The 10,493-nt window shown below is 53.3% G+C and overlaps 1 protein-coding gene across 6 annotated transcripts in view; it reads right to left on the reverse strand.

Annotated features, from left to right (window-relative positions):
- The window catches only part of TCOF1 (treacle ribosome biogenesis factor 1), a 39,347-nt gene extending 29,086 nt beyond the window's left edge, over window positions 1-10,261 (reverse strand). For all 6 annotated transcript variants that reach the window (XM_042949253.1, XM_042949271.1, XM_042949263.1 and 3 more), the window contains exons 1-6: window positions 10,126-10,261; window positions 7,708-7,763; window positions 4,503-4,642; window positions 2,401-2,474; window positions 1,465-1,651; window positions 787-860 (exon numbers count right to left, since the gene is read on the reverse strand). In XM_042949253.1, coding sequence (XP_042805187.1) covers window positions 787-860; window positions 1,465-1,651; window positions 2,401-2,474; window positions 4,503-4,642; window positions 7,708-7,763; window positions 10,126-10,233 — 639 coding nt within the window. In that variant the 5' untranslated portion in view covers window positions 10,234-10,261. The remainder of the gene's footprint in view (window positions 1-786; window positions 861-1,464; window positions 1,652-2,400; window positions 2,475-4,502; window positions 4,643-7,707; window positions 7,764-10,125) is intronic.
- Between the last annotated feature and the right edge of the window lie 232 nt (window positions 10,262-10,493).

Consider the following 10,493-nt stretch of genomic DNA (forward strand, 5'->3'; position numbering starts at 1 on the left):
TCCACCTTCACAGGTTACTGGGTGAGGCAGGAGGTGAGAAGTACTCCAGGCACCCCAGGGATGTGGCCCCCTGCCTACCTCTGATCTCCTCTTAATTAAGGCACTTTCACCTCATTCACATTTTTGTTACGGCCCCTCAGGGCTCTCTACATTCTCCCTTTATAGTAACCATGAGCACTGAGGTCAGACTTCTGCGGGACCCCCCCACCTCCCACGTCCCCATAGCAGCAGCAATCACGCACCTCGTGCTGCCACTAGATTCCCAAGGCCCAGCTGCACAATAAGGAAGGACTTCCGGGTCACAGTTCAGAGCAGAGATGAGGCCACAGACCAAGACCTGACCGTCTCTGACCAAGCGCCCAGGACTGGCATCCACCCAGAACCACTCAGCAGCCTCGCCTAACTCACCCGGACCACACCGCAGGTCGGCCACCCGCCTGCCCCTGGGCTCGTGCAGCTCTTTCTGCTTGAACCCTGCCCCCACATCCCTTCCTGGAGAATCCTCTGTGTGTCAAGGCCCTGCTCCAGTGCCACCTCTCCCAGGAAGCCTTCCCTGGTCTTACACACTGGACGGCATCTCTCCCCCCCCAACCCTAGACCTTTTTCACACCCGTGGTGTGACGACAGCACCTGGCTCCGTTCCCCAGGCCTCAGCCTTTCCAGCTCCCGGTCACCCTGAAACACTTGCTCGGTTGATTTGGCCCCGCTGGTGTGCGAAGCCCCGGCCAGGCCCCTGGGAGGGTTAGAGGTTTGCAGAGGCAGCTCCCGAGGACGGGTGGCAATTACCTCCACATATGTCTCATCGCTCGAGGTGGAGGTCTCCTCGCTGGAGCTGTCAGCCTGGCTGGCCGATGCCATTCCTGGGGGACGAAGCGGGAGAGGACTGAGGGCCTGCCCTTCCGGACTCCCCTCCCCGGCTCTCTGCCAGGCCAGGAAATGAGACGCAGGTGCCTGTGCTTGCTTCCCGAGTGCGGACCTTCAGCCCCACCTACCTTGAAGCCCCATAGCTGAGGCACGTGCCACTCGTATGCTTGTGTTGCCCACACCTCTGTGACCCCGGGAAGACTCATGCTAGGTCCTACCACACACAAGCCACCGTCTGCTAGTCCGGGCATCTCCTTCCATCATCACACTGAGGCAGGCAGGGCAAACGCCTATTTCACACGAGAAACTGGAGCGAACCCAGGCCTCGGTTTAGCCTCAGCCTCCACAGTGGGCCCTGTACCCAGCTGAGAGCAATAAACCAGAAAATGCTCCACCATCACCTGGGCTGCTCAAACTCTCTTAGCAAAGCTGACATGTCCCTGCAGCAGACCCTCCCTTATTGGGGCGGTGCGGGGCCTTACTGCCATGGAGACAGACCTCTAAATTCCAGAACGTCCCAGAGCTTGACAAAGCAGTGCCGGGCCTGCCTCCCCAGCCCAAACTCAGGGGGCTTGGCGTCTACAAGTTGGGGACGCTCACCAGGCTTGGCCGTGGTTCTGAGGGCCTGGACACTGCCCTCCTCCTCAGTTTCTGAGGCCAGGATGGTATTCGCTGAAGGCCCTGCTGACTTCTTAGGTGACCTCCCAGACAGAAGGTGGGCCACCGCCTTCCCAGCGGCAGGATGCGGTGTGGAGTTCACCACCTTGCCGGCCTTCTTGGTCTTTGCCTACAAAGGACGGGGGTGACAGACACGCTGGGTGTGGCCTGGTGAATGACCAGCACAGACCGCTTCCCAGGCGTAGGAGTTCGGACGGATTACCTCCCTTGGTCTGTTTCTTCACCTTTAAGATGGGGCTGAGAACGGTACCTCCCCTCACAGAGGCATGGAGAAAACCAAATTACAGCTCTTGGGACCCAGGAGTTACTGGCTAAGCAGTAATTGGCAGCCTGCTGCGGCCGTCCTCACTACCTCGTGCTGTAGTTGGCATTCCAGGTATCTCAGGGACGTGTGCTTTACACGTCTGTGATGCTGCTTTGTGGACTACCAGCAACAGTATTCTACCTTCTCAGGAGCTGCAGTCTAGAAAATGGTTTTCCAGCTTTCAGACCCACAGGTGTCTTACTCACTGTGGTGCCCCCACTGCCTCCCACGGTGCCTGGAAAGTAACTGGATCAGTAACAGGCCGTTGGCTGAACAGGTGAATGCACGGATGAAGGAGGAAAGAAATTGTTACAGGTGCATGATGTGCCCAGCAGCCCAAAGCAGTGGGGCATCACCTCCATTTTATAGAAAAGGAAACTGAGGCCCAGAGAGGTAAAGGAGTCACCAGGATCACACAGCTGGTGATAAAGGCCCAGAACTGAATCCAGGTTGGGTAACTGCTCATAACCCTATCCTTCTCTGACACAGGGGACTGTCCCCCTACAGGGCACGTAACTCCCAAAGGGCGACAGCTTGGAGGTGGTCCTACTCACCCTGGCTTTTTCTTTCGTGCCTGATGGCACAACTGCCCCCGGAACCGAGGAGTTGGTGGGCGCCAGTCTTGGGGCTGCAAGACACAGACACCCGCTGCATGAACCAGATGAGCTTTTTTTTCTCATTTAAGAACAGCCAACAGGTTTCAGCTCACCTAACGATTCAATTGGTATGGCTGTGCCTGGTGCTGGCCTGAGCATCTGAGACTGAGCCCAGACTTGTGGGAAAGAGCTCTGGGGTGCACGAGCCACATCCAGCAGGAGCAGGAGAGCGGGGCAACACGAAAGCCACGGGTGTGCATCCCCCATGGAGCCCCAACTCCCTGATGGCACGAGACACTGAAGACCCCAGAAAAGGAAGCACTGGCTCACAGTGCCGCTGCAGATCCCCTCGAAGGCACCACATGACTTCAGGGTGGGCCATCCCCACAGGCTACCACGCTGCGGCCCCGAGAGTCACTCAGCAGGACAGGGGCAGCAGTCAGGCAACCAGCCCCTGGTCCACAGAGAAAGCTGCTCGGGATTTCAACAGTTTGTATTGGGAAAAGGAGCTGAACTATGAGACCGGGAACTGGTGAGATGTTGAGACCTACAGATTCTGGGTGATCTTCCAGCAGGAAACTTGTCTCCCCAAATGTCAGACAGGGTAAGATTTCTAGGGTATGCTGTGACATGGGACACTGCTGAGATGAATGGCATGGTCTGACTCTCTTCCTGGCATTTAACTCCATCTCCCTCTCTTTTTTAGACACATCTGTAAGTAGAGAGGAAGTACAGCGAACCACACAGTCCCAACCATTACCAGCTTATGGCCTGTGTGATGTCAACCGGCCTCTCCAGTACCCTTCCCCATCAAGTACTATTCTGAAAAAAAAATGCCAGACATCGTATCATGTTGCCCACAAACATTTCAGCGTGTTTCTTGCAACGATTCCCTTATCATAGAAAAAATTCATGAAATAAAAATCCATTAAGATCAAATATCAGTCAGTATGAAATTGAACAATTTTTGCTTTTACATAGTGTGTGGGTGTGGACATGCACGTATGCACGGCTATCTGTATGACTAGATGCGCAGGGGACAGTTTTAAAGCTACCCACCAGGATGCATTCAGGGGGTAAAAGGGACCCTTCCAGGGTAGAATAGAAAACCTCTCATTTTTCTTCCATATGCTTACATATAGTTCAAAGTGGACTTGTTTTGCATTTATAATTTTAAAAGATGAAGATATAAGATATGTATTTAATATGATCTTGAATATTTTTAAAAACATGCTCAGGAAAAATTAATGGAAGAATAATTTGCCAAATCGTAGGTGGCAAAAATGTGGGTAAATTTTTTTTCCTGCCTTTTTAACAAGTAATTTGCATATCCATAATGAATCCTGTATTTCCTTTACAATCAGAAAATACATTTAAGAATCAAGAAATCACCTTCTATGTAAGCAAAAGCTAATAACCTTGCAGAGAAAAAGGATGATTCCTCTGTGGAGTCAAAATCTGTTGGTTAAAACACAAACTGTCGGGAGGACTTGGGGAGAAGGGGCTGTGAAGGCCTCACGGGGTCAACCCTGCCAATGCTCTGAAACCAGAGTGCCCGGGACAGCCTTCCAGGGCTAACCTGCACGCGTCCAAAACAACAGGAAAGCCAGCCGCTCCCCCAGCAGCCACAGGTCACGCAGAAAAGGTGCCTGCCAACTGCCCTCTCTGCAATCTTTCCAGCGGTTTTTCTACAAACGCAGGCTTCTTTCCACCTTTGTCAGAATCACCTGGGGGCTTGTAAAAATGTGGCTGTTGTACCCCAAGTTAGGCTGTAAGGGCCCAGCTAAGTTTTTGTTCACCACTGGATTCCCAGTACCTCGGACACAACGTCTGCCATGAGAAAGGGTTCAAATAAATACTGCAGTAGGTATGTGGGGCCCTCCAACCTTCTCTCTAGAAGGTCCTGGTCTTCCCAGGGCCCACTGGAGGGGAACCTGGAGGTGGACTCTCCCCTGGAACAACCCAATATCCAAAAGCCTGTTCCCCAGAGCTGCAGGGCCCTGGGCTGAGCTCCCACCAACACCAATGACCGAGGCTCCCCCGGGGCGTGGGACTCGTACTGGCTTTGGCGGTCTCGGCCTCTGCCTCCTCCTCCTCTTCTGAGCTCTCTGAGCTGCTAATGGGGTCGGACACACGGGTCTTCTTAGCCTGCAGCGCTGCATCTTCCTCTGCCTTCCGCTTCTGGCCAACCTCTGACGTCCTGCAGGACAAGGGTAACTAGCTGTACCAACCAGGTGACAAGGGCAAGGCCAGGAGATTTGACAAGAAAGACCCCCCCCCCCCCGCCCCCCGCCCACAACCCCCGCCAGGAAATGCGCAGAGTTTGAAAACACAGCGTAGATACACTTGTATTCTGCCTTTTCACCCATTTCATACACTGGTTGTACAACTATTAGTCTCCAAAATAATCAGTAACCTTACATAGTCACAGCAGCTAGCCATCACTGACTGGTATGTGCCAGCACCTGTGGGCTGTTCATAGAATCATCTGGGTTCTCCCTCCTCCAGAACTTAGAGCACCTATAGTGCCCTCTTTCTGGAAGCCCTGCTCCTTCTTGTCCCTTAGGCCTCATCTCCAATACAGCTTCTTCAAAGCCCCTCCCTGATCATGATTGCCCTCCCCCTGACATTCTCCACTCTGTCATCCTGTTTCATTTTCTTCAGAGCACTTTTCTCTCTCCTGTTATTCTACTTACTTCCTGCCTGACTCCCTCACTACAAGGTCAAACCCGGGGCGGGGGGAGGGGCTGGCAGGAACCTCTGCTAGCTCGCTAAGTATCTTCAGCACATAGCACACATCTCAAAAAATGAACGACTCCGTGACTTGCTCAGGGTCAAAGAGTAAGTTTTGGGCATCAGCGGGACAAGCACCCAGATGGCTCAGTCCCTGGAACTTTCAAGTACCAGCTCCTGTGACCTCACCCTCCCATCCCAAGGGAATCACTGTCTATGTCCCATTTTCTCCAGCTGGGATAGACATGCTCTGCCACAGTTTGGGATGTGGGTCCCTTGTTCCCAGGAAGGCCACTTGTTGGGAATCCCCCCTGAAAAACAGGTTTCATTTATTACACTTATCAATTCATTCTGCCCCTCTCCCTCCTCCCAACAGAATGTTTCACAAGGGCAGGGATTTCTCTCTGGTTGTTTCCAGATATATCAAGAACAGTTCTGATGCATAGTAGCTGCTCAATAAATACCTACGGGACAAATGCCTCTGATGGTCAGGTTTAGCACCTGATTTACTACCTTTTGATTTTATTTTATTTTATTTTATTTTATTTTATTTTATTTTATTTTATTTTATTTTATTTTCTTATGTTTTTAAATAGGCTTCAAGTCCAGCGCAAAACCCAACACCAGGCTTGAACTCATGACCTTTGAACTTCAGAATCAAGACCTGAGATGAGATCCAAAGTCAGATGCCTGACTGACTGAGCCACCCAGATGCCCCCTGATTTACTATTATTATATTTTACAGATAAAGATGAACATACAGACTCAAGGAAGCCAAGTCTGCCCAAGCTCACACAGCTAGTTGTTGGGTTTGAACTTTGCTGGGAACCATCAGGCGAGGCCACCTCTGGTGGGTGTGAGGTCCTCGTTCTTGTTAGTACCCCTCACCCACAGAAGGGGCCAGTGACAAGGAAGGGCTCACTGAGGCAGTTCTCTAAGGAAGGAAGTGCTGTCATACCCAGACACCTGGGCAAGTTGGAGGCGGTGATGGAGAGGAAGTGCAGGGTGGGCCCTATGCTCTGACCTTACCTTAGCAGCAGAGGAAAGCCAAGAACTGAGAGCTGACAGGACTTTCAAAGACCTTAGCTCTCCATTGGAAGCTGCGATCTCTTCCACACCATTCTTGCCTTTCCTTACACACCTCTGATGATAGGGAACCATAGCCTATCTCATTTCTGGACAGCTCTGATGACCAAGTGCTTCTATTCAGAAATTGAAACCTGTCTCCCTAAAACGGTACATATGGGTTCTACTTCAGCCTCTCAGAGCCCCAGAGAACGCCCCACTTCCTTTGTCCTCAAAGATGTGCAGACACATCACCTGCCCCTTTGCTCTTTTCCACCCTGGACAATTCAGTACTTTCCAATCATTCCCCATGGGACATGATTGCAGGCCCTTCACTTCCCTGGTTGACTGTGGGTCAGGCCACTTTGTGGAGACAATGATTATCCCCTCCCTCCCTCCCAAACCATTCCTTTGTTGACATGCCCTTGGATTATCACCCCTTCCTTCTTTCTGCATGTTTCAGACATTTTGCACTCAACAGGTCCTTGAAATCTTTCCCTCCAATTGCATTCGCTTCCAGCTCCACACTCAGGCCCACCTTCCATGCAGGTGCACAAGCCAGGCACCTGGGAGTCAACTAGACTGCCCCTCTAGACCATCCCCAGCTCCCAGTCTCACCCCCTAATATTCCTGGAATCGGCTGACTGTCTACCCCATTATTCCCATCTAAGCGCCACAAGCTCTTGCCTGGATGATGGTGTCCACACCCCGACTAGCCAAGCTGTCCTGCAGTGACCTCGCTGCTCTCTACTCCCCCCTTTTGGGGCTCCCGCTGCTCTTGGGGCAAAGACACAGCTCCTCACCACAGACATTCAGATCCAGAGTGAGGTGGGCCCCACCAACTGCCCAGCCTTATCCGTCCTGTGACTGCAGCTATAGGCTTCAGCACCCACAGTTCTCAATGCCAGGTGAACTCCTGCCTCATGAGACCTACTACTCCCTGGTTCACTCCCCGCTCCCCGCAGCTCTCAAATCAAAGGTCACCACAGGGAAACCTTCCTTAAACCCCTAAATGAGGCTAGCCTACCTGGTTTTGGCACCAAGTCCTCTTCATAAGCTTTACCATCATTTTAATTTTACATTTCTTTCATTCGCTGAGGCGTGCCTACCTCCGTGACTCCAATATCGGCTCCAGGAAAGAAGGAACCATGTCTGTCTCACTCATGACAGTGTCTCCATACTTAGAGCAGGACCCAGCATTTAGGAGGTAGGTACTCAATACGTGTTTGTTGACCGGATGAGTAACAAGCAGCCGAGAAGCTCTGGTCCTTAAGAGCACTGATTACGGCTCCCAACGTCCTTTCTCCCTATCGGGCACCCCCATGTGCGACCTGGCTTCCTGGGGGCAACACTGGTGCCCACACTGGGCTATGGAGGCAGACTGCAGACCAGATTAGCATCCTAGCTTATTTCAAGCTGACAGCTTGGGCTGTCCCTACTCCACTCTTGAGGCCTCGTCGGACTTACTGTTGCCAGTGAGTATAGATGTCCAGAAGGGTTACAGGCTGAGCCAGGAAACTTTTCTGCAGAGAAGTAAAGAGAAAGCAGCAATTAACCCCTCGGCACAATAAGGGTCCTCTTTGGGCCCAACTCTCCACAGCCTCATGGGAGACTTTTTGCTCAGGGAAATATGTCTGCTTGGCCCCGTCAGTGCCACTCAAACCTTCCAGAGACAAGCAGGGCAAGTCCTTCCAGCCAAAACCTTTTAAGACAACACATTAGTGAGGGGTACCTTTGAGAACCTGGAGTTGGAATGTGCCAGGCTAGCATTATCCAGCTCCCTGACACTCACCACGCTCAGAGGCCACAAGACGGGGCTTTTTCTACCCCTGACCTTTCTAAAGTCTTTTAAAGGTCAGGTGGGTCAATCGTCCCAGGGCAGTACGAACCACAGCCCAAACATCCAAGGCGTCCAGGTGGCATGACCGCAGTCCACTCATCTGCTGGGAAGAGACTAAACCAAACGGCGCCAGTCCCTTGACAGACGCAGAGGGAAGCGGGTGGAATCCAGCCCTTTGGAGCCGAGGCCAGATGGCCCACTCTGCAAATGTCAAGAACCGAGGGTGTCAATCACCCCAGGGAGGTTGAGTAAAGCAACGTAAGGTGACAGCAGTGTCAGGGACGTGGGCAGAGTGGCCAAGAGGGTACATCTGGAGTCAGACAGAGCTCCTGTGTTAACTGGCTGAGCTCATCTCTTTACCTCTTCACACTTCAGGCTCCTTCTTTCTAACACAGGGATAAGAGCAGCACCCAGGGTGCTGTCGAGCCTGAACAAGATATTCTAGTCAGTGCCCAGCACATGAGCTGATAACAGGGAGACTCCAATAGTCCGTTTTACCCTGCTCTTCCCCAGGCACTCTGGCCTCCTCACTGTCCCTCAAATGTGTCAGGCCACCGGCCCCATCTGGGCTTGCTATTCTGTCTGTCTAGAATGCTCTCTCCTGCTAACCACACAGCTCACTCCCTCACTTCCTTCAGGTCTCTAGCCAAATGTCACCTTCTCAGTGGGGCTTCCTGATCACCCTATTTATAACTGAACCCTGACATTCCTTATCCTCCTTGCCTGCCTTATTTTTATGGCTCATATGATCACCTGACACACGGTATCTTTAGTTTTTTTTTGTTTTTGTTTTTGCTTTTAAAGATTTGTCATCTGTCTGCCCCTGCTGTGATGTAAGCTCCATGAGGACAGGATACTTTTGCCTCGGCAAATGCCCCAATGAAGACGGGTAATGTTTCTTGCCCAAGGCAGTCAAGGTCCGGAGAGGGTTGGGAAAAGCTTTGATCATGTCTTAGGGCCCATCACCCTTTAGACTATGCAGATCCTGGGAACAAGCATCAGGACCAGAGCCTACACCACAGCCAGAGGGCTGACTAATCAGGTCAATATCCACCTTACTGATTTAAAACTCTCCAGTGGCTTACCACTGCTCTTCAGATGAAGACCAGACTACCGTGGGGCTCCAGTCAGCCCCCCGGTCACCCTGTACTCCACCCTTCAGCCACGATGGAATTTCTAGAGGCCAGTACAAATGCAACGAGTTCCCTCCCACCACAGGGCATGTGCCCCTCTGCCTGAATATCCACCTCTCTTCTCTCAGGTCTCAAATCAACATCCGTTTCCTCAGGAAAGCTGTCCTGGGTGTCCCTGACACAGGCAACTAACTTGCCATCCCTGTCTTATCGCCCTACGCCTCTCATCCTTGGCACTTAATGTGTTAAGTGTACAGTTACTTTTGCGATTCTTTATGTCTACCTCCCCTACTGGATTTAGACCGTAAACTCTACTAGGGCCGGGGGACTGTGCTCAACACTCTATCATCAGCACCCTGAGCGCTAGTTCAGGAGTTGCTGAAAAGAATGAATGAAGTGTGCAATGACTCCACCACAAGCTCGAATCCCAAAGCTGCCCGACTCCATACGGGAGGGATAAGGGCCCGAGCTTCAGCTCAACTAAGGGGCCACGAGCCCCTTCGCCTCGGTTCCCTCTTTCGCCTCCTCACCCTCCCCTGGGGGCCGGTCGCGATCCACCCCTCAGGCTCTCAGCAACCTTCTCGGCCCGCGGAGCCACGTGGCCAGAGACTTCGGAAACTTTAAACCGCCGCTACCAGGAAGGGGTGGAGGTAAGGGGCGCGGGAATTACAAAGCCCTCCGCGTCGGATCTCCCATCCCGGCCCGCCCACTGCACAGCTCGGGAAACTGAGGCCCAGAGCGACAGGAAGCCGAAGTGTGCAGAGGCTGCGGCTCCTTCGGTACCCCTGGTCGCTTCCCGGGCCACCGCAGAGTCCGGCTCTGGGCGCACGCCAGGCCGCCACGGGAGGGGGCGCAGGCAGCATCTCTCCAGATCTAGCACGCGGCCCTCGCACACGGCCCGCGCACGCTCACCTGGCCACTCTGCTCCTTCACTTCCCGCGCCGCGCGCACGTAGCCCGCCTGCAGCAGATGCTGGTAGATCAGGGGAAGAAGCTCCCGCCGCTTCCTGGCCTCAGCCATGCCGGCAAACCCCTGCCAGTCGGCTCACCTGCACGCCCCCCTGAGTCCCCGCCCGCCACTTCCCTCGTGCCCTTAGACCTCGCGCGGCCCACTTCCGGCTCCTCGTTCGCCCTGGCCGCGAGGCGCGCCGGGAAGTGTAGTCTTATCTCCTGGAGTGGCCAGCCCCGCCCCAAGCGGGTGAAAGGGGCGGAGGCTTGGAGGGTTACGAGGCCTCCCATTGGCGGGAGGAGGGCGTGTTGAGACCTAGACCCTCCTCCCAG

This window comes from Panthera leo, chromosome A1, assembly GCF_018350215.1.
Source record: "Panthera leo isolate Ple1 chromosome A1, P.leo_Ple1_pat1.1, whole genome shotgun sequence".
Lineage (NCBI taxonomy): Eukaryota > Metazoa > Chordata > Mammalia > Carnivora > Felidae > Panthera > Panthera leo.